The 24,485-nt window shown below is 41.9% G+C and overlaps 1 protein-coding gene and 1 non-coding gene across 7 annotated transcripts in view; one reads left to right on the top strand and one right to left on the bottom strand.

Moving 5' to 3' along the window:
- Positions 1-24,485, bottom strand: part of Nr3c2 (nuclear receptor subfamily 3 group C member 2) — a 325,325-nt gene that overhangs the window by 84,006 nt on the left and 216,834 nt on the right. For all 6 annotated transcript variants that reach the window (XM_060393185.1, XM_060393181.1, XM_060393182.1 and 3 more), the window contains exon 4: positions 3,319-3,435. In XM_060393185.1, coding sequence (XP_060249168.1) covers positions 3,319-3,435 — 117 coding nt within the window. The remainder of the gene's footprint in view (positions 1-3,318; positions 3,436-24,485) is intronic.
- On the top strand, positions 12,567-12,693 carry LOC132646198 (small nucleolar RNA SNORA17). The gene has a single exon (XR_009584317.1). It is a non-coding gene; the product is annotated as a small nucleolar RNA SNORA17 (small nucleolar RNA).

The following is a 24,485-nucleotide window of genomic DNA, read 5'->3' as shown; positions in this document are numbered from 1 at the left end:
ACACACACACACACACACACACACACACACAATACACACAGTCAGATACTCTGGGACAGATAGCTGAAGATGATGCTCCAGCATAAAGGAACCTTAGGTGACTGTCTAGGATGCCAATTGTCTCTGTCATCGCTGTCATTTCTATAGTTTTGGAAGCTGCTTGCTCTGTACTTCCTGTTTGCTCAGGTAATATTAAACCTTCTCAGGTCTCTGATGGGGTTGAAGACTAGATAGTTACAGTCTCACAACTAAGCTTGAATTTTTTAGGATTTTAAAAAAAGTTTTCAAGTATAAAAACATATTTATAGGTTGATAGATGCAAGTTATGATAGAAAATGATTTAAGTTCAGATCTCTGAACTCACCAAGATAGGATAAATAATAGATTACTTTCTCTAAGGTTGCCAAATACAAATGAACTGGACGTTGTGAATGTAATTCTTACCTGACAGTTTCAACAATTGTTCTTATTTTATATATAATTTATTAATGTAAGAGAAAGAGTCTTTTACTGGACTAAAAGGTGTGGGGAATGTTGGAGGATGTTTTTATGCATTGTGTGTTCAAGGGCTCATTTCTGTACCCAGAGATCTGGTTGCAGTCTGGACTTTTGACAATGTAATTTTTTGAAACATCTTCTGTCTCAATGTTGTGTAAAACTTGTTCTCCATCACTTCTGATTAGTTAATAAAGAGCTGAACAGCCAATAGTTGGTCAGGAGACTCCTGGGGTCCAGAGAGAGAGAGAGAGAGAGCAGTATCTCCGGTAGGGACCTAGAAGTTGCCACAAGCATGGAGAAGAGGCAGTCAAGGTGAGACTAAGCTGGTAGGTGACCGGCCACGCGGTTGGGAAGTAGGCCAGACCAGCAGAGTTGGGATAGAGTAGCTCAGTACCTGCCCAGCTATGGTATCTGAAGCTTTTAATAAATACAATAGGTCTCTGTGTTATTATTTAGGAGCTAGGATGGACATAGAAAAGCATGAATTTACAGTGTCCTGTGGATCTGGAGGGATCTTTAAAGGGCATGCTGCAGTGGGAGGTCACAGTGGTTTTACCTCATGCCACTCTCATGACCTATTGCCTTGCCACACCTCAAAAGGATAATGATAGCCTGACAGCTGTACAATTGTGAGCCTAAACAAAACTTTCATCTTTATAAGCTCATTGTCTTAATAATTTGTTTCAGTCTTGGGAAACTGACCAGTGCAACCAGCATACACACTGAGTGACCACTTCCTTTTCTCTGCGAATTTACTCATTTAGTTCTTGCCCCAACCCAGTCAATCATTAGGCTGGTCGATAGATGCAGAAGGTGAGGACACCAGGCATAGGCTAGAGGTGACTTGTCTATGGCTACAAGACTAAGAGGGGGCAGAACAGATGTTCCTGCCTAACCCTCTCATCATACCATTCTTTCTGAGGTCCTGGTAAAGGTCATGACATGCTTTCATCCTCACATCTTCCCTAGCCAACATTCTCTTCCCCTTGACTCCTAAGAGTTTCTTCACTCCACAGGCATCCATGTTTACTGCCAACTAGCCAGCCAGCAGATTCATTCACCAAGCAAAGGGAGAATGAAATAATATTTTATTACATTTTAAAAATATTTTATTTCTTTATATATGTAATGTGCATATGATACAGGGTTCTAAGGTAAACTTAAAATTCAAAGTTGAACAGAATATGTGGTAGTAATCAGGTCTTCCTGTATATCCTACTGCTTTTCAAAATAGATATTCAATCCAAAATATATAAATACCCTATTTTGCAGCCTTAATTTGTTTTTGCTGAACGACACTGTGGAGATAAGTTTGTGTTAGCACATATAAACCTCATTTGGCTTTTGTTAATATTGGAAATGTTCTGCAGTTTAACACATCCTAAACACATGCATATTTAACATACTATATTTTATTCACCAATCATTTTATTTTATCTCTTTAAATTTATTTTTATTTACTTTTAATTTAAATATAAATATTAGTAAAAAGATCTTTCGTATAAATAAAAACATCACACATAAAAGTCAACCAGACATATATATATATATGTATATATATATTTAAAAATGGTACTAGAAATGGAAGCTCTGAAGTATCTCATTACATTTTAAAATTTCAGTATTGAATATATTTTATTTATTGTCCTGGCTAATTTTATGTCGATTTGACACAAACTAGAGTCATTTGAAAGGTGGGAACTCAATGAAAAACTACTTCCAGATCTGTTTCTGGTTGTTCTGTCATTCCATCTGATGAACAGGACAGTGTGCTGCAGGTTTCTTTCCTGACTCTATTTGTATGATGTATTTTACTATCTAGTAGGGTTGGTTCTGATCCATGAACACTGTGGTTCTCAGCTGGTTCTCAGTGCTTTATTCTTTCCAGTTCTTTTGGTGAACCTCAATCATTTTACACTAGTTTTCTCTCATAAATATTACTCTTGGGATTAAGAACACATTCCTTTTATGGCCAACTGTTGGGCAGAGTGCATGGAATCTTATGTGAGAAGAGGGAAATAGTAAGAGCTGGAGAGGACAGGGTCTCCACAAGGAGAGCAACAGAACCAGAAAATTTGAACACAGGGGTCTTCCCAGAGACTCATACTCCAACCAAGGACTATTCATGGAGATAACCCAGAACCCCTGCACAGATGTAGCCCATGGCAGTTCAGTGTCCAAGTGGGTTACATAATAATGGGAAGAGGGACTGCCTCTGACATAATCTGATTGGCCTGTCTTTGATCACCTCCCCCTGATGGGGGAACAGCCTTACCAGGCCACAGAAGATGACAATGCAGTCACTCCTGATGAGATCTGATAGACTAAGATCAAAAGGAAGGAGAGGAGGACCTCCCCTATCAGTGGACTTGGGGAGGGGCATGTGTGAAGAAAGGGGAGGAGGGGAGGGAAGGTGGGATTAGGAGGGGAGGAGGGAGGGGTTTATGGGGGGGACACAAAGTGAATAAAGTGTAATTAATAAAAAAAATTAAAATTAAAAAAGAATACATTCCTCTATGTGATGTGCTATCATCTAGAGACAGAGATGATAATCACCAACTATAATTTTATGCAAAAAGTAATTATTTTTGTTTTGATTTTGACTAAAGATCCCATTCTCAAAACTTAGCAAACTATAGCCATCCCCTTTTAATTCCAGCTGGAAATATTTCTCTGTGAAAACGTGTCACCATGAAAACGAAGATTTCTTTTTACGAATCTTTGGAAATTTTGCTTCACGTTAGCCACACCTTCAGTTTGGGTGGCACACAGGCTCTACTGATGTTACAATGCATATCAAGCTAAGCCCACAACACTCACCTCCTAAGTTCATACCAGCTTGAAGACATTTCTGGAGTCTGCAGGCAGGACAATTCTTTCGCCGAATCTTATCAATGATGCAGTCATTTCTTCCAGCACATAAATAGTTGTGTTGCCCTGATATAATAATAATAATAATAAAAAATGTTAAAACAACAACTACAAGACTAGAATAGAATAGTAATGCGTATAATCAGAATAGGGTCCTTCCTCTTTCTACTTTGGTATTTCTTCTTCAACACTGTAGATGCAAACAGGGCTTATGGATAATTTGGGCAAGAGGTTGGCAACTTAACACCGATAAGACTCTATCTTCCTTGTGACAAAACTGTATGTCAAACAGATTCTTAGATAGGAAGAGGAGCCACCTTCTCCCACTATTTGATTTTACTAAGAGCTGCATGTGGAGTGCATTTCTTTCAAACATTATAACTGCACCAATCCAAGTAGAGGCCAGATTGCAGCTTTAAGTTGCAAAGCCTGCTCACCACGACACATACAATTTTACCGCTAAGACTTTTAAATTCACAGTAGGTAATGGTGGTCTTTCATTCTGTGAGCCTACCTGGAACTAAACAGAAGTCAAGTGTGGACACAGCACAGCCTCACAGAGTGGTGCCTATTGGCAGAATACGGAACTGTAGCCTGGCTCTATTACTCCTTTGTTTACTTAAACCTATCTGCTGAATATCCGGTAGGTACCAGATACTTTGTGAAGCAATGGATGAAGCTACCAGGTGCCAGGCGGACCAGGGTCTCTACTTGTGTTAACTCTCATTTGGCCGGTGGGAGAAGAGACAGCAGACAAGGCTGTCAGATATTGTGAACATCACCGAGGCAGTATGGGCTGGGGAGGAAAGGAAAGAACACGTTTCTCCTGGTGGTTAGTGTTCCAGGAAGCCCTCACAACAAGGTAATTTTAAAATAAAAATGCAAAGATTCTTCAATGTACCTTTGGGGACACCATGGCCGAGGGACAGACAAACAATGTAGAAAATGGGTATTGGTACTGGGCGGTTTTCAGGAAGAGTATGGGCACAGGAGTGATTGAATGAGAGCAGAGGACATGAGGGCCCAGGGCTAACACGAGCCCGTCTGGAAGGCCTTGGAGGTCAGATTAGTGCTTTGGATGTTATTCCAGGTGATAGGAGAAGCCGCTGGACTCGAGAGCTTGGAGGAGAACCACTGTAGTTGCCATATGGAAAATGTCACAGTGGATAGACAAAGGCTAGAGATCTACAATGACAGAATGCAACGACTAGATTTTAGGAAAGGATGAAAGGGGCTTATGTCAGTGTGCTAGGGTTAAAGGACAGATTCTAGAGGAATCCTGAAGATAGATCTAATAAGAGTTCTGGTGAGTTGAGGACTTAAGATCCTGCACTAGCCAGCTAGAACACTGACCTGCCTTTAACTAGAGTGGGAAGATGGTAGCGGCTGTAGTTTGGGGGAGTTACCCCAGCTTGGTCTTGGACATGGTAAGTCATATGTTTTCAAGAAAAAGTGTTGGCAGCTAGGTGTTCAGGCACGGCCTGAGGAAGAGGTCAGGGCTGGACATACTTTCAGTTCAGGCTGTTACAGTAAGTCAGGAGGCTGGGTGAGAGCATGTGTTGACTGAGCACAGACAGAAGAGAGTTCTGATGGTGACTCATGAACACAAGTGAATACTAGACAGTCCCACTGACGACTATAATACAGTGAACAGGTTAGGTTAGACTTCTGCAACCATTAATATCATGTCCATTTGGTTGATAATTTCTAATTATAATAAACATATTACATAAATAACATATATTCCTAATATAATATATCACTTAAAACAATTTAACTTGAAGTGCTACCTCTGTAACAGTCTAATAAATCTTAATAACAACAATAAAATAATACTAATAGAATAGGAAAACCTAAAAAAATGAAGAAATTAAATCTTCCCATCATAATAAACTAAGAGTATTTTTTCTTTTAGGCTAAAGATTTTTTAATAAGCAGAAAGCAATTGCAAATGATAATATAACCAAGAGGCTTCTTTTTTAAAATGAAAAACCCAAGCCTCTAATGTAGTGGTATCTTTTCTTTTCTTTTCTTTTCTTTCTTTCTTTCTTTCTTTCTTTCTTTCTTTCTTTCTTTCTTTCTTTCTTTCTTTAAATAGTGGTATCTTACTTAAGCCTTAGGAAAAGCTGGTGTGCAAGCCAGGCAATTGTCGCTACTGTTTTTTTCAAAAAGAAACTCAAGCTGAATCGGTAAAGTGATGAAACTGAATCAGAAGCACAGTCCAGAAAGCCTGGCGGAGCTGGTCTTCCTCCAGGCCTTAGGGCTTTCTAAAGAGCAGTTGGCGATATGATTTGCTGGTGGTCTAATAGCATGTGGAAAGTGCTCTTTGGAAATAATAAACAATGGAACGTTCTTTGAGTCAAGCACAGTCATTTTACCAAGCAGAATTTCCATTGGCAACTGGCATTATGTACCCTTCACATCGTATGAGACTGAATGCCCAGCTACAGGTTTGAGTCAACTTTAAAGAAATAACAAAATGTAATTTTAATTTATTTCAATTCACCAAGGCTTTGTGGGAGACCACCTATGTGCAAAAGCCACATAACTTGCATACGGCATTAGTCTCACGGGGCATAAGTTTCTTTCCATTTCTATAGATGGATAATAAATGCAACCAAGGCTCATTGGCATATAAGAGTGAGCAAGAAACGGTCTCCATCTTGTATGCACAGGGAAGAGTTTTCTGTCTTCTTTTTAAATGGTGGCTTTCAAAGGCGGGATGGATGAATTTGTGATCAGTATCCTTTCAAGGTACAGGGTCCTACACCAAGTGCAGAATGCTCTCACAGAACAGGAGAATCGCAGGAGAAGACTGCAGACAATTCTCTCATACACTTCTTTAGTTGTACAAACATTAAAGATTTGTAAAATCTAATTACACTTTAAACAAGTGTGTACCGGTTTTGCCTGTGCGTCTGTCTGGGCACCACATGTATGCTTGGGTGCCTGCGGAGGCCAGCAGAGGGTACCAGATCCTCTGTAACTGAAATTAGAATTGTTTGTGAACCCTCATGTCGGTGTTAGAAATGGAACCTGTGTCCTTTGGAGGATCAGCCAGTGCTCTTAACCAGAGCTGACTCTTTAGCCCCAGTGTTAAAATCTGAATTGCACTTATACAAATGTGTGATTTGTGTCTCATCCCTTAGTCCCTATTACATCCACAAGAACAGATGAGAGAGAGAGAGAGAGAGAGAGAGAGAGAGAGAAAGAATGTCCAGATGACTTCAATGCTGTTTATTTCCTTTTTAAAGCCCGTGCTCTCTTAGTGTTAAGACAGCCAGCCCAGAAGAAGCCACATCTTAGGCTTTGCAGGATAAATAGCTTCTACAGAAATACTAACATAGGTAGACAGTCGGAATCCTGAGCAGCAGCAGTGGCCAGGAATGACAGGAAGGAACTCAGCGGTCATCAACAGGCTCTGGGATGCTACTGCAGATTTCTGCTTTATAGAATGTCAGGTCTAGAGCCATGCTTCAGAAAGACTAATCTAAGGTTATATGACAGGTTAGTAGAGTGGAAGTTGGGGCCATGGGGCCACTGTTACAGGTTCTCATAAAAGCTCAGAGATGCCGATATAAAAATTAGTATCTGTACACTAGTCAGCATGCAGAGCCACATTAATAATTTGTGGTTAAAGAGAAAGCCAAATGGCTGAGAAAAATAAACTTCATTTCTCATTGAGTTATATTCACCTGTGAAGGCAATTCTACATTTAAACAATGAAATAACAGCTTATAGTTGATAACTCTCCTGCAGATACTTATAAACTTTCCAACAAAGGGATAGGGTGAAAAATTTAAAGGTACCTAGGAGTGACCAAATTCAGGGAGACATTGGAGGGAAACTGACTACTAAAAATAGAATCCCCATAGGCAAGGCTTTGTGGCTTGCTAGGTTTTCCCTAAGAGCCTTGTGATCCATGTAATACAAGACATCTAGAAACAAACCAAGCAAAAAAAAACCAAACCAAACAAACAGAACAAAAACAGAAAAAAAAAAAAAAACCCTCAATCTTGTGAGAGCAAAACAACAACAATAATAAAACAAACAAACTAGGATTTAGGACTGTTGTAAAAGCTAGAGCTGGAAAGAGAAAGAGCTGGAAAGGAAGGCAGATGAGAGGGGGGTGGAGACTCCAGACATGATCCTAAGTCATCGCATCAAGCAGGGCAAAGTATAACTTAAGGCTGAAGTAGATGAACAGGTATCTCAGAGGTCGCTCTGATGGGAGCAGAGCTTGAGTCCCACAGAGTGAAGGGGACACAGAGACTTCTGACTTTCCTTTGAAATCCTACAAGGAAGTATTGTACCTCACAACTGGGGTAAAATAGAATCCCCAAAAGCAAAAAGAAAAGTTTTTAGAAGGCTCTAAAATTTCAAGGTGATGTGCCAGTGATTTAATTCACTACTAGATTAAAACACTTCATCTCTCACAGAAATATAACAAAACCCAGAATTTTCAGAATAACCAGACTACAATAAAAATTAGGAACATATAAATAGAAAAACACAAGCCAAAGTCAATGGAAAAAATAAGTCAGTGGAAAAAGCTTTATAAATAACCTAAATGCTGGAATATTAGAAGCACCTTGGAGTTAGAGCACGCTAAGAAAAAAAAGATAGCTACAAGGATTAAAGAAATGAGGGCTAGTGATGTAGAACCTGAAAACAATACAGACAGACATACAAGCAAGAGACAGATGGAACTCTAAGAACTGAAATGTGTAGCAGTTAAGAATTATTGTTTAAAATTATCAAGATACTGGATGCTCCATGTCAATGAAATTAAATAAATATAACCAGAAATTGCTCAAACTGAAACACAAAGCAGAAAATAATTAAACAACGAATGAATGAAACATCAATAGTATGTGGGATAACACAAATTATTTAGGACATATGTAATTAGAGTCCCAGAATAAAAGAAAGAATAGATCAGCAGAGTACATGCGAAGGCATTCTAATTTAATTTCTAATGCCAAATTGTAAACAGAAACAAACTAACTGAAACGTGACACAGTCAAATGTCTGAAATACAAATATAAAGATAAAACTCTTAAAAGCAGGGTATATGGTGGGGAAAACTATATCACACAAAAGGAGCAAGGCTGAGTAATAACTACTTTTGATCAAAACGACTGTGGCCAGAGCTAATGGTCAATTACCCAAGGGTATATAAGCCAGCATGAACTAGGTTAAAAAATGAGGACATAAAGTTGAGCTGCATGGATGGGCTGAGGACAGACCTGGGAGGAGCTGGAGGAGAGGTGAATATAATCAAACTACAAGTGCATGAAATTCACAAAAATTAATAAAAAATATGGACCAAAACAATTGAGCCAAGAAAGATGCTATTCTGTGTCTTTAAAGACTATCAATCTTGAATTTAAAAATAGTTCTCGTAATCAAGGAGAAATGAAGATTTCCCCCTTTGAATAAACAAGAGCTAAGACAATTTTTTCCAGTGGCAGAATTTCATTGTAAGAAATAAAAAGCAAAGTACTTCATGTTTAAGAAAATACATAATTGGTATTAACCAATTAGAAATTTGGGCATACAGAAAAAGTAAGAATTGAAGATTTTACTTGAAGGGGAAGATCCAATGGGAATCTTTGAATGGGAAGATTTTATTTGAGAAAAATAATAAAAACACATTATGTTCAAAATACACATATACAAAATGCCTGTCAATACAGCACTAAGAATGGAATGGGATAGAAAAAAATTTCACTGCTGTAAGTTTTGAATGTTATATTTGAAATGGTATAGATGAATTCTAGGAAGTCTATGGCAATAATGATAATAATAACATCACTTAAGAAGTCATCAGGAATTTATATTCACTGTCCCCTTTTCAAAACTCTGAGATGAAGTGTTGAAATCTGTGTTTCATGTAACAATAAATTTGATGTACATTCAGAAACAAATCTATACAACACTACAAAAACAATAAGGAATGCAATGTGAGAGACAGTAGAGGTATGAAAGAGAATACTGAAAAAATAAATTCAAGGGCAGACAAAAGAAAAATAAGTGAACAATTAACATGGGAAGCAAAAAAAAATCAAAGATATAAACCCAAGCATAAATGCATAAATTCTATTAAATATAAATGGCCTAAATATTTGAAAGTCAAAGATGGTGGACTAGTTTAAAAATCAAGATGCAGTAAGTGCTCAGGTGCATTCTAAACATAAAAACACTGAGATGTTATAGACCAAAGAGTAGAAAAACAAATGTACAATGCAAAAGTGTAAGCTGATGTGACTACATTAGAATTAGACAAACAGACTTTAAAACAGTACTGCTGGAAATACAGAATACCATTTATACTGATCAAACTGGAATTATAACCACCCCAAATACACAGACACATAATAACAGATCATATATATATATTCAATCAAATGAAAACTGAGAGCAAACATATACATATACTCATAACTGGAAATACTAAAAAATATCAGCACCTGGAGAAGTAACTATTATCTAGATAGCCAGGGAGAGTACATAGGATTTGAACGCTATTATTAAACACTTCGCCTTATCCCCTTTTGGGTGACCCAAATACATTTTGTTTCAATCACATGTAGGAAAATATGAGATAGAATTGTGAAAGGGCGGAAGTTATGTAGATAATTTAAAGACATGTACAAATGAGACACACACACAAATAAGAGGCCCATGTCATTGAAAATAAGGCAACATATTTATAAGTTTACATGTCAAAGAGAAAATCATATGGTAAACAATTGACTATTTTAAATTCATTAACAATGGAAACAACATAAGCTCATGAGATTCATCGAAAGAAGCATATAGGGAAAATATTTTAGGTTTATATGCTTATATTAAAAAGGTGTGAAATTTAAGATCTGAGAGTCTACCTGCAGAAACTTAGAAGAGAAACCAAGCCCCAAATAAATAATTCATAAGATAATAAAGTACAGAAAACAGACAAGAAACCTAGAGAAAACCAAACCAGTTGTTTCTCCATCTAGAGAAACATGTTAGTTCACTGCAGGGAGCTGGAAATCAGCTCATTTCTTCTCACTCCAGACACCAGAGTACCTAGTGAGAGTGTAGAATCTGTCTCAGAAAATCTAGCTCAGTCATTGCTCAGGTCCAGTGCAGTGATGAGTCTTACCACAAGGGGGCCAGAAACTGGAAGTAAAGAGCAGGAAACAGTGGTGTGTGTGTGTGTGTGTGTGTGTGTGTGTGTGTGTGTGTGTGTGTTGTTTGTGGTGGTGTATGTGGTGGTGTGTGTGTGAGTGTGTGAGTGTGTGTGTGGTGTGTGTGAGTGTGTGTGGTGTGTGGTGTGTGGTGTGTGGTGTGTGGTGTGTGGTGTGTGGTGTGTGGTGTGTGGTATGTGGTGTGTGGTGTGTGGTGGTGGTGGGGTCCTTGGTTAGTGGATTCTGGATCCTCAGTGATGCAGAAGTGAAGACATGGAATCCTGCTTCAGGAGCAGAAGTTCTAGTAGAAGCAGTGAACATTGTAACTTACTGACTTTTTTTCTTGCCAAATTAATTTTAGTGAAGTCAAAGGCTATTTACACAGTGAGGTTTTTTTGTTTTTTGTTTTGTTTGTTTATTATTATTAAGAATAACCAGTATGTCAAATTTACTTCTTCTTTGTGGGAGTTCTAAGGATCAGCGGGTTATTTCAATATTATAACCAATGATTCCCAACTAAGTTTAAAGTCCTACCACTTAAGCAGGCATGGTGCTGCCTGTAATCCCAGCACTCAGGGAGGCAGAGGCAGGTGGATCATTGTGAGTTCAAGGTCATTCTGGTCTATAAAGGACAGCCAAGGCTATACAGAGAAACCCTGTCTCGAAAAACAAACAAACAAAAATCCTACCCCCTGTTCCAGCAGTATCAATACACTAATATACCTGCACACCCAAGAATGTCTATAATTCCAATATAAATAGTTTGCAAGTTTATAAGGGAATGCAAATGTACTGTAGTTTTCCAGTAGATTCTAATTAGTGCTCATAAAAACGAGGAAATTGTTTAGCTAGCTCATAACAGATAGTGTAGAAGACATTAAAAAACACGGATATTTCTACACATGCAGAAAAAAATCACTTCACATATATATGATTAGATGTCTCCAAAATGTTCCCTTATAAACTTTTGTACAAAATTTATAGTATAGTACTCTGCTAAACACTATGGAAAAATGGCCCATGTGCTGGTGAAGAAAGTAGAGATGTAGAAACAGGACACTGCCTGAGGCACTGATGCCACACAGACGCTGGAAGAATTAATCAATAAAAATAGAACATTATTAGGCTAATATATGCACACAGCCCATGTCTCTTGCAAGTCAATGCAGTATGCCGTGTAGACACAGACAACCTATTAAAGCATGCTCACCTAAGACTCCTAAGTAACTGGCTTACAGATGATCCACAGAAACAAATGTTTTTGCAATACTTCCAGCGTTCTACTGAACTCCCCTCCAGACTATAACCATTCATGAAAGGAGCTCTAGGGCAATATTAAGGTTTATCCTAGCCTTTGGGAGGTAGAGGCCAAAAGATCCAAAATTCAAGGACAGTCTCTTCTATGGCAAGTCTGAGGTCAGCCTAGGCAATATGAAACCTTTTCTAGGAAATGAAGGAAGGAACAAAAAAGAAGAAAGAAAGGTGGGAGGAAGGGAGGGAGGAAGGAAGAAAGAAAAGAGGAAAGGAGAGAGGAAGAAGGGAGGAAGAAGAAGGAAGGAAGGAAGAAGGAAGAAAGAAAAGATAAACAAAAGAAAAAAGGAAAGGAGGAAGAAAGAAGAAAAGAAGGAGGAAGGAAGGAGGAATTAGAAAGGAAGGAAGGAAGAAGGAAGAAAGAAAAGATAAACGAAAGAAAAAAGGAAAGGAGGAAGAAAGAAGAAAGGAAGGAGGAATTAGAAAGGAAGGAAGGAAGGAGACAAGTTCTGAGGATTTTCAACCAACCTTGCACTATTCTTGAGCTGGAGCCAACTGAGAAAAGACAGACTGAGGGATATGGGCAAGAACAGAGAAGGCAGAAGTTGGAAGGCAGTGGGGAGGGGAGCAAGAAGGGCTCAGCCACAGGGGAATGGAAACCCTCAGTCAGAATGCTTTATGTTTTGGAGTCTTGTCTCCTAAACTATAAAATGGAAACATCAGTGCCAAAACGGTAACTGGCAATATGGGTTCAAACAAAAACTCCACAGTCCTGACCCTAGAGGCATTGGCAGGTGCAGCTGCTGCGTCACAAGGTGGCGTGGCAGAGAGGAGAGCCGCTGGGTCTGTGTTCAGTGTGCTGCCCTACGAACAGCTGAACGGTTGTTAGCCTAACATCCCCTGGAAAAAGCAAACCTGAGACAACTACCAGACAGCCTCTCAGGGTGAGGACCCAGATAGAGACTAGAAGAACCCTGCCTGGAACCCTTGCATGGGACCAGCCACTTTCAGATGGGCAGGTCCAGATAGGAAGCTAGTCTAAAATGACCACCAGTCTGTCACTGCACAGCGGGGAGTGGGGGGGCAGATTATGTCTGAGGTGACCCCTGCCCAGTGCCACAATGTACAGGTAGGGCATAGCACTACTGAGACCATTCCTGAGAGGACCCCAGACACTCAGACACCCTAGGTACCACTGAGAGGAGCAACTAACCAGTGGAGGAAATGAACAGAGAAACAGAAGGATGTGGGCACAACGAAGAGAGGCAGAACTGGAGACTCAGGGATAGTGAGGAACAGCTTGATGGAAGTAGCTGGTGATGCCATCTGGGACCATGGTGGGGTCCTGGCCTGTGCTGCCACCAGGGTCCGTGTCTGGGTCCGCGGCCTAGAAGCAGCAGAGGCTTGTTACCACTAAAGGTCAGACTTGCATCCCTGGTCTAGGCTGCTGCCTGGGGACATACTGAGGGTTGTGCAGAACTGATCCCACCTCTCACCTGAGCATGGTGGAAGAGCTGGCCCTGGGGGCATGAAAGCAAAAGAACTGATCCTACCTCTAGCCGGCTGCAGTACTCAGGAGAGCCCACCCCCATCCCCACTGAGGGAGTTGAGGGTGACTCAGAGGATATGAGCTGGCCCTACCACTTTTCTCCCATGGGGTGGTATGGATGAGGGAGAGATACCCTCTTTCTCCTTCTCCCCCTTCACTATCTGCAGCAGGCCAGGGACCTGGCCCTGGGGTTGTCAGAGCAGGAGGGCTGGCTCTGCACTTAGCCTGGCAGCATAGTAGAGCTGACCTTGGTGGTGGGGTTGAAGGCAAGAGCGAGCCGGCCCTTCCTCTTGTCTGCTCTGCAGTGGTGTCACTGAGGGAGAGATCCCCTCTTCTCCCTTCTGCCCTTGCTACTAGTGGCAGGCAGGAGAGCTGGTCTCCACAGGGTCATGAGAGCAGGAAGGCTGTCCCTGCCCCTCACCTGCTACAGCACCAGGCAGAGTAAGCCCTGAACCTCAGCTGGGCAGCACAGCTAGTGAGCAGCCCCTGAGGGCGTGGCAGCAGGAGAACCACCCGGCTGACCAGCTCAGATCCCTCTCAGGACCAGATCCATGGCTTTGAATTGGCCCACCCTAATGCCTACCCCATCTGCCATTAATGAACTGCTGGAGTATATGAAGGACCCAGTCATACAGAGGCAAAACTCTAGGATATCCAAGACATAGGGTGACAACAGGGTATTTGAGAGGAGTCCAGGGAGGATCAAGGATTGATAGAGTAGCACAAGCCAGAGGTCTTATACCAGATCAATGAGGCATTGTTACAAGAAAAGAAGTGTGGACAAAAGGAATAATGTGGGACATACTGTGACAAACTATAGCTTCTATAATGAGGTTTGTTTTTCTCTGTTGGTGGGGATGCAAAGGTGAAGGTGGATACAAGGAGAGGGAGAGATGGTTGTCACTGGGGTGCATGGTGTTAAGTTCACAAAGAACCAATAAATTGAACCAATAAAAAGTTTTTTTAAAAAAAGTATCAACAAGAGCACAGAATCCAGCCTGTAGTAAAGACCAGAAATTTTAAATTAATTTCAAGAGTAGTTCGGTATTGCCACTCATCACTTGTTTGATTAGTTCACTCCTTCTTCTTGTTTATTAAAGTTTAAAGTGAGAAAACTAAAATAACAGTCAGCTCTTAACTAAATAGGAATGAGCTGAACACTCACTGCAGGGACAGGGCATCACAGAGGCTGGCCTTCAGGCAGGGTACTTTAAAGAGACGTTTATGTGATGGGGGAGAAGGAAGCCTTTATGGAGAGGGGACCAGTCAGGAATGGGGTAGGACACAAATTAGCAAATACAATGGATGCTAAATATGAATATGTCATAATGGAATTTATTATGTGTATATTAATTAAAAAAGAAAGGAAGGAAGACATCCGAGTCAAGCTTAGAGAATGTTTAGAATCTGCAGCAGAGAGAGAACAGGTGTACAGCTTGAAAGAGGCAGGGCATAGATAAATGTGTGGAGGCAAATGGAGGGTGCTTAGGGCCTACCAAAGCTCTGAGGACAAAGTTCTTCCTACTATAGGACCTGGAGTGCCACCCCAAGGCCCATATGTGGAAGGCTTGGTCCCTGGCTTAGACCATCCTTGGGAGGTGGTAAAACCTTTGAGAGGTAAAGCCTAGTGAGAAGAAGTTAGGTCACTGAGGAGTGAATTTGAAGTGGGATACTGGAACCCCAGTGTCTTTCTCCTCCTCCCTCTCTCCTTCCCTCCCTTCATCATTTTCCCTCTCTTTCTTTTCTCTCTCTCTACCCCATCTTCTTGTTACCATGAGGTAATAGGATCCTTCCACCATGCTTTCTACACTATCACATACTCTTTTGCCACAGGCTCATAACACACCACAGATTGAAATCTCTCACATGAGTTCAGAAGAACTCTTTCCTCTTTTATACTAATGCATCTTTGCTTTTGTCAGAGTAACGGAAGGCAGATTGACACTCTCTCCTGGTCTCACACTTGCACATCTAGCTCTTTCCTCAGTGGCTCTATAACTTGGCTCACAAAGCCATACGATGTCCAGAACTGGCAGGGAGCCCTCCTCAAACTTTTGAACCCCCTTTTATGGTTCTTCATAACAATTTTAAAGCTACAGTTATATGGAAACCCTCAGAATCATCTTTGCCTTCCACTATCCTTCCTCTGTACTATTTTCTCTTGTTGACTGGTAAACATGCCCCCATGATTCTCTGCCCTGAGATGCTCTTGGGTCTTGTCATCTCTACCTGTACCTTTTCCCTTAGTTCAGGTTCTCTTGGGTCAACGTCTAAGTTACAGAGTGCAAAGATTTGATCTATAAACTAACTCCACAGAAGTTATTTTGTATTTTTATTTCCTGATTTGTTACATGAACTACAGAAGGGCTACCTGATGGCTCCTCCTGAGACCAGAATGTCACAGAGATCCCCTGACCCAGGGGTGACACACTGAAGGGTTTAATGAATGGTAGCCACGGTTATTGTTGCTCTCATCATTCTAGCCATTATCTTTTAAAGCCACTATTACTTTAAGTCCTAACAGCTGCAATTCCAAGGTCAACAGCTAAAAATGCCTCTTGGAATCTTCATGGAAGGACTCATGGAGCTGGAGGCACTTGGACGAGATCCTGCGAACAGATACTTAGCCAAGCCAGGCCCTGGAGTGATTCCACACTAGACAAAAGGCCCCCAGCTGCATGCCTTAGCAAATGCACCATTGTACATTATTATGCTTTATCCCGGAGCGTAGCTGCGGGAAAGGAAAGCATACTGCACGGTGAGGTTGGTCCTGCCACGCTCAGCTCCGGGACCTCACACTGAGCCCTGGATGTAGGAACACTTGTGCTGCACCTTTCACGGTTCCTTCTAGCGGGAGGAAGCTGCATGGCGTCACACCACAGGCCTCTATACCTTTTGCTCAGCCTGCTTTGAGGAGGAGACTTGAGGACAATATCTGGCTTTCTCCGAGAAGAAAGGTCTCTCCAGAGAGTAGGTACACAGTCTCCTGGGTTGTGGGGAGGCCTGCCCTGGCCTCGCAGAGCCCACGCCTGTGTTTTGTTCACAGGTTCAGGTTGCGGATCCTTTTTGTACTCACAGGAAGTCATACTCTAACTTGCATACATAGCAAAAGGCTGATATTTAATCTCCCACAAGCCACTCCTTTGTTTTTCAATCTGCCCAGAATCTGGGTGGGGAAATATAGCACTCTCTACAAGATTTCTTAGAGACTAAGCCAGCAAGCATTACCAGAATCCCCTGGGTCTCATCTAAACAGGGACCCAGAGGTTTTGCTGAGCCTAAGTCCTGCCGCAGGGTCCCGGGGCGCATCCGCATGTGTGCGCATGTCCTCCTCACTTTGCTCCCTGCTTCCCAGTTCCCTGTAAGTGGAGTTCAGTGAAAGCAGGGACCAACAGGCTTGGGCCATTGTGGGAATCTGAACATTAGGGTAACAAACCTCTTCACAGCTGAAGCATGTCTTAAACCCCTTCCTGCTTCTCTTAAAAAAACAAAAAAACCAAAACAAACAAACAAAACCCAACCTTGTCAAATTTCACCACCCATGTTATTTTTTTCCCTTTATTTTGGTTTTAATGTTTACTGTGTTAGTTAAATAGATAGAAAATCTTTTCATACCTTAAAGCTACAAAGGGGATTAAAAAGATAGCAATTTACAACGTAATTTAATACTTAAGATATCATTCAATTGAGTGATTTCTTGCTTAATAACTTGTTATATATATATCAGTAAGTCTGAAAGTTGGGCTGATGGTGCTAGTCATTAAAACATGGAGTCAAGAGTGGAGGAATGGCCCCACATTCATTAGGAATGCCTCTCCACTTAACTGCCGCTGCGTACTCTGAAAAGGACAGAACTCAGAGCAGCATTTCTCTTTTTCAAAGCAAGAATTCATTTTCAACATCAGAAAGGCAATTTCACTAAGTCCTTTTAAAAATTACCTTTCTGCTTAAGTCTCATTTTCATTTTTAAAAGTTCATTTGTTGCCCTGCCGGAGGGATTTTTTCCCCTCAGCTGACAACTGCCCAGCGACTGTAGCCCGTGCTTCCACTCACTATTTTGGGCTACATCACGTGTCACTTACATAACCTTGTTTAACTGCTGTTGAACTGGTTCAAACAACCTGGGAAACAGATTAAGGCAGTCCCGGCAAATCCCGCATTGCAGATTCCGGTGCGCGATTTCCCATCCCCCACGCCGTCTTAGAATGTGGTGAGATGGAGAGCAGCAAGAACTGGTTATTCATTCCTGCAGCCAACTAAAACACTGGATAATTAACTTCCTCTGCTCAGTTAGAACCAGTCTGGCCTGCCCACAAGAAGGCAAGGGACAACGATCCCCTGCTGCTGAGCTTTACGAGGGAGCTTGGATTAACACGCTTGTTAACATGCCAGAGAGACAGACACCAGCAGAGGTGCCTCTGCTGCCTGGATACAAAATCTCTCAAAGTTGTGTTTCAGGATCCTAACTAAATTGGAAGTCTGATTGGATTTATGGTTGAGGAGATTTTACCATGGGGAGTAAGCATCAAATGCCTGCATAAGCATCCTTCTTATAGCTAACGGTGTTAGTTTTTCATTAAAAACATATGCATTTGTGTATGTATATCTCTGTATGTGTATAAATGTATATCTGTATATATATGTGTGTGCTAATTATCCTGACTTATATTTTAAACATTTTCATAAATGTAATATATGTAATAATAAAAGTAAATATATGGAGAAATCCAAATGCTGGAAGATTTTAACTTAAAGAAATTGTTGTCATGACAAACGGTAAGAGAAGTAAGTTCTCAACAAGAAAATAATAATAATAATAAGAGTATCATTATCTATCTATGTATTTATATAATATGTATCCATCTATCTGTCTGTCTGTCTGTCTGTCTGTCATCTATCTGTATATAGATATGTTTTTCCCAGATCTGAATTACATCCTATTCTCATCTCACACTAGGACTTTTACAGCTTTGGGCTTCCATCTATGACAGCATCTGTTGTAGAGATAAACAATTAAGCTATTCCAGGCAGCGGGCAAGAACTAAGACTAGTTAAATTCTCATTATATGACATGTGTTTTACAAGTCATATAATTTAGTCCTTACTTTCTGTTGCTGTGAGGGAGCCTATGAGATCAGGGCTATTGTCCTTATTCTGCCAATTAAGACTCAACCATGTAGATAGTTTAGCTGAGATTCATGATTGGAGCTCTATTACATTCTTATTAGATCCATACATATTGGAAGCATCTTCAAAATACTTAGATGTAAAGGGCAAAGTGGCACAAAACCAGAATCTGTGTTGAAAGTTTTAAGAGAGCTTAATCCCAAACAACTAGTCCAAATCGGAGTCCTGTAGCCTCCATGGAAACCAGCCAATCCCAATGAAGGTCACATAGCCACAGTAGGAATTCCCCTTCCTGCCTTTAAAAGGGGCCTTCAAGATCCTCTCAAGGTCACTGCCACTCTGTGGTGACCCCAGCACGCTGGAATTCTCTGTAGAGTAAACACTCTTTGCTTTTATAAACTACTTGAATCTAGGCCTTTTCTTCAGCCAATTCTGGACCCTAACAATTTAAGCTGTCTTATATAGTATAAAGATATGCAAAAGCCCTCAGGATTAAGCATTCCTACTCTGACAAGTCAGGGGTACTGCAGTTCTAATGATGCTATACAAAGGTCACTAAACTTAAAAAACCCGCCAAGTATATACCAAGCTTTGCCTGGTCTGAAAGAACTTCAATATCCCAGGCTTCAAAGGACACAGATGCACAGCCCTTCAGGAGTGGAAACCCCTTTGTGAGGGCTTCTCTACAGTTGCCTTTCAGACATTTTCTTTTTTGCCCAGCCAGCTAACTGCCTGCGATATTCAAAGTAGAAAGGAGGGCTTAGTGAGAGAAGGGACTCTTGTTCAGACACCTCGGTTTCAGACAACCTTTGAAAGCTTGAAGTTGGCAGGTCCTCATTTGCCCTCTTGAGCATCACCAACGAGCGCAAGATGAGCAGCTGATATTGGTAACAAAAGAGAACTATTTCAGACATCCACCAGCACTATAAATGTTTCAGGGGAAAACCCCCAATGAACAGTAGCCATGAAGTCCTTTGCATGCACACATTAAACTGGACTAGTTTGGGATATATGAGGTAACACATACATGGGGTATGACACTCTAGAGGTCATGTTGAGGAAAATGTCTCCCTTTCTTCTACACCAACCCCCCAGTTCTACACCAAAGCAACCACTGTTATCAATTTCATGGTATCCCACTAAGACGCTTTTTAAAAAGGTGTATGTATGCTTTTAAAGCCACAATAAACATGTTTGGTTTGTGATGTGAGGCATTACTAATTCAGTATGACCTCTTGTTCTTCTATTAATCCAACAAGCTATTGCTGGCTGGTTGTTACATTTCAGTTCCTGTGGTCGGCTCTCGGTGGACTAGGATAGGAACCCAATGTCTGTGAGACAATGGAGATCCAGGGCAGGACGGTGGCTGCTAAGCAGATTAAACCTCTGGGTGAGAACAGCACACGACTAAATGCAATGGGGACACAGGGTCCTAGACACTATCTTTGCCACAGACGTCAGGAAGGACCACACACAGAAAAGAACATTAGATTTGTTCGCTGAGGGATATTTTCTGGATATAAAGGGAGCCAGGAGTTGTCCAGCAAGAGACAGGGTTTATTTCAAAGCAGGCACCACCAAGGTTGGGGGGGGAAGCTGAGGATGACGGAAACTAAGATGAACGTGTGGGGCTGTGAGGACACGCTGTGCTGTGGGGTCTGGAGGTGAGCTGTGTGAGAAGCCAGTCCAGGCCTGCCTGTGCCGCAGGCTCACTGTGACAACCAGCTTTCACAGTATTAGAGGGACTAGTTCGCCTCACCAAATGAAGTCACAATTGACTGCTATGCGGTACCTCCTTATTCTAGAACAGTGCTTCTTAACCTCCCGAACGCTGAGACCCTTTTAGACAGTTCCTCACGTTGTGGTGACCCTCAACCGTAAAATTATTTCATTGATATTTTATAACTGGAATTTTGCTACTTTTATGAATCGTAATATAAATATCTGTGTTTTCTGATGGTTGTAGGCTACCCCTGTGAAAGGGTCATGAACCAGTGCTCTAAGCCTATCTTCCCATAGCCTACATTCCTTGATATCCACTTGTCATTCAAGCGAGGAACGGTGAATCCATCCTGTACCATTTCTTTCTGGTCTTCTATGTAAACATTCCTCTTTTTTCCCAGTTTATCACTCCATGGTGTGGACTTTAGCCGTGGTCCCACTGTTCCCATGACGCAGATGCTCTGGCTACTGGGGTTAAGGCTGCCTCTGAACTGTCTCCTACTTGGCAGCTGAAGTCAAGATCAGAAATCTTCTGATTTCACGTCTTAGAAGGAACAGGTGTTTACTTGATCTCACAGTTTAGAAGGTTCCGGTCCATGGCCACATGGGCTGCAGCTTTGGCTTACGGGAGCACACTGCATCACGGCAGCAATACAAGGTGGAGAACTGTTCCCATCAGGGTAGCCGGAAACCGAGGAGAGAAACAGAAGGCGCTGTCCGGAGCCACACCCCAGGGGAGCTGATTCCCACCACCTCCCGGCAGCACTGTCAACTGGGGACTAAGCTTTCCCTAACGTGTGGACCACAGGCCACTCCGGGTCTGAACTACAGCAGGGAGGATGGAAGGAAAGCGCCTGTGGGCAACTGTCTGCTACTCCGTTCTGTAAACAGGACAGGCTGAGGGCGAGGAGTGTGTCTAGGAGATGGGCAAGGTGAGCCTGCCAGGAGTTTCTCGGGCTGTATTATGCCTGTGTGCTGTAACCGTGGAAACAAGAGGGCTAAAGCAGTGGACATTAAGAGCACTCACATACAGTGAGCATAACCTCTGATGCCCATGTGTTTAGGCTAGCAAAGTGACAGCCACCATATTTAAAGTTAAGGGTGGCTTTGTTGAGGGGACACAGTATCCTTCTCAACACTGTCCTTGGTGCTTTCCCTGGCCAGTGGTGATGGCAGGATTCAAACCCAGGTGTGACAAAAGCCCATTCTCACTTGAAAGTTAGTCACAGCAATAATGCTCTTCACACAAACAGAGACACCTTGCCCTTCCGTGCTATAACGTCGCAAATATGACCATTTGAGTAACCTGCTTAAAATAAAGACATTTTCAGAAAATTAAAACCAGCTCTTTCTATTTTTTGAGATTTATTTATTATTTATACAACATTCTGCCTGTGTGTGTGCCTGTGCACCCAGGAGAGGGCACCAGATTTCACCATAGATGGTTATGAGCCACCATGTGGTTGCTGGGAACTGAGCTCAGGACCTTCGGAAGGACAGCCAGTGCTATTAACCTTTGAGCCCTCTCTCTCCAGCCCCACTCTTTTTCTTTTAGAGTTTAATTCTTACTTGGTCAGGTCGAGAGCGAGCCCTAATTTAATTCATAATGCCGTGACTGGCTTGGGGGGAAACACAGCAGGAGACAGCCACTATCAGATCCATAATGTTGACTGCTCAACCTTATACTTTTCACCTGTAAAGTCTCACTAAGCTTATCTCACGGGTCATGTAAAGATTAAGTGTCGCCGTGCATTTGAGATGTCTAGCTTCACATCTGGGGCACAGCAGGTGCTCTGGGCGCAAACCAGCTGCCCTTTGAGCGGCCCACACCCCTGGAGATGTGAGGCACCTCAGCGTAAGGTGGGACTCAGGTAAGATGTAAGGTCTTGCCTCCTCTCCGTTTTAGCACTGTCGATGGCCTGGCTGGGTTTAGCCAGCTGCGCTCAGATTTTGTACCTCCCTCCTGTGGGGGCATGATGTCTGTTTCCCTGTGGTGGCATGCGCCCAGTCCAGGCTAACCTCTATTTCCGGCCTCTATTCCAGATTTGCCTCCGCATGCAGTCACTTTCTGGGAACTATGCTTGTGGCTGGCTTTCATTTCCATGTTCTATGACCAGTTTAGCAGCCTGACTGACACCCCCCCCAGCCCGGAGTTGACACCCACTTTTCTTAAGATACATCTGCTAAAGTCTAAATGCTGGTCACTTCTCTCCCCCTAAGACCCTCGTGAGGTCCTGCTCCGCCCACCAGGACTATGGTTTCTGTGGCCCCTCTGCCCACACCCCATGTGTTGGTCCACTTATGAGCCCATTTAATGTGTATGTTAGGCCTTTCTAGGGTGGCTCTGTTACCTCTATTACCTTCATCTCCAATCTTCCTGATCTTAAATTATTGTCTCTACTTGTCTCACTGGCAAACAACAACAACAAAAACAAGAAAAAAAAAAACCCAAAAACATGTAAAACATGAATAGTTTAGTTTTTTTTCTCTAATGTGTTTTTCTACCTCAAAATGCTAGAGCCCATCATGAAGAGCATGCGAATATTGGCTTGTTTTACCATAAACATACACAGACTTGCTTTGATTACCTAGCATGGTGCTCGTCTGTGAACGACACATGTTGGGGCTAAAAGCCTGGGGTGCCTGGGGTGCGGGTTTTCACTCTACCAGCCTGTTCACTTCTTTGCCCTTTCGTTTGCCCTGGTTCCCGGTTCCATCCAACTTGAGGCCGGAAGAGCCCTGCCTTGGCCTGGACCCTTCGCCAGGGCTCAGTCTCTCTGTGTAGGTGAAACTGGACCCAAGTAAAGGGAGCCGCAGCGGTGGAGCTGGCGCCCCCCTTGCCCTCAGTCTTCCTTAGACAAGTCCTGAAGGGAGAACAAAAGCTGTGCTTTGATTTGATGGTGACTACACCCTATGTTCCGAGCATCTTACTGTCTTCCCCTTTCCCCCGAATCTTGCAGTGATTATTTAACATCCCTATATTATAGTAAGTACAAAATTCCAACAAACTGGCTGCCTGCTTGAACTGACATCCTCACTCCGGCCCCTCTGCTCCATGGACATTATCTCCATGGACATGTCAACTTCCCCTAAACCACAGCAGGAGAGCGGTCTGGTCCTGTTTGTCCTAAAATTGGTTGAAAGCACGGTACAGTGACACGGGATAAAATAAATCTGAATATAACAAGTATTAACTAACAAGAATACGTATTTTCATATGTAAAGGCCTGAGCAGACTTTGCCAGGTGGCCCTAGCCCAGTGGCAACTTGCTTTCACCCTCATCTGTAAAATGGAGAGATGCGAGAACCTTTGCAGTCTCTGCCCCTCCGATCTCGTTGCTTCTGCCCTGAGAGCAGACAAGCTATTTCAGATAGACACAGTCACCCATGTAATCACCGCGGGATTCATCGGTACTGGGATTGTGCTCTGTGGCCTCTATAAATACTGCCTCTACCCAAAGAAACTCAGTAAACGGCTCAAAACACACATGTGCTGTTTTTATCCCAGGAGAGTCTGAGAATTGCAAATCAGCTAAGAGAATCCATAAACAGTCACTGTGGCCCTTGATGAGAAAGGCAGTCAAAGAACAGACCAATTACTTATTTGAAAATTCTTCCAAATAATGTAAGCCGGCAGATAAAAACAAAATGGAGAAGCATAAAATGTGTGTATGAAAATGATGTGGACACATCTATTCATACACATATTTTAAATAGCTCCAACTGTGTTGAAAGCTAAATGGTGACAACAGTATAGGCTCAAAGCAAATCTAGAATTTATGGTTATGAATTCCAGTTAAGATGATACTATAATGCAGAAATGGGAGGTTTGCTCACAGGACTGCTTAAGATTCTAAGGAAGCTGCTTGTTTGTTTTTACTCTGCAATTATGAAACAAACAAAAAAAAATACCAGAAAAAGTTTAACACTGATTTTTTTTTTTTTTAGCATTTATTTTTTAAGGCAGAAAAATCAGAGATCATCAAACTTGATAAGTTGTGACTTCTCTGGAAGAATAGTAAAGAAAGAAGGATTCAACTTAACACCTCAGATTAAATTACGTGAAACAGTGTGACTTATGAAGCAGGACAGAGATAAACAAAATACAGCTTGTAGGCCAAAAATAGCCCAGTTTTACTGAGTTCTACATTCCATCTGTCAAAACAAGGCGCACGGCCATCAGGGCCACTGTGTGTGCCTAGCTGCATGGACCCAATTGTTGCCTGATGGACTTTGCTCTATCATGCAGCATAGTGATCAACCATACGTTCACAGAGTTTGTGTAAGTGTTA

Source organism: Meriones unguiculatus, chromosome 10, assembly GCF_030254825.1.
Source record: "Meriones unguiculatus strain TT.TT164.6M chromosome 10, Bangor_MerUng_6.1, whole genome shotgun sequence".
Taxonomy (NCBI): Eukaryota; Metazoa; Chordata; class Mammalia; order Rodentia; family Muridae; genus Meriones; species Meriones unguiculatus.
Note: the sequence above shows the minus strand (reverse complement) of the source record. Positions and strands in the feature narration are given on the sequence as shown.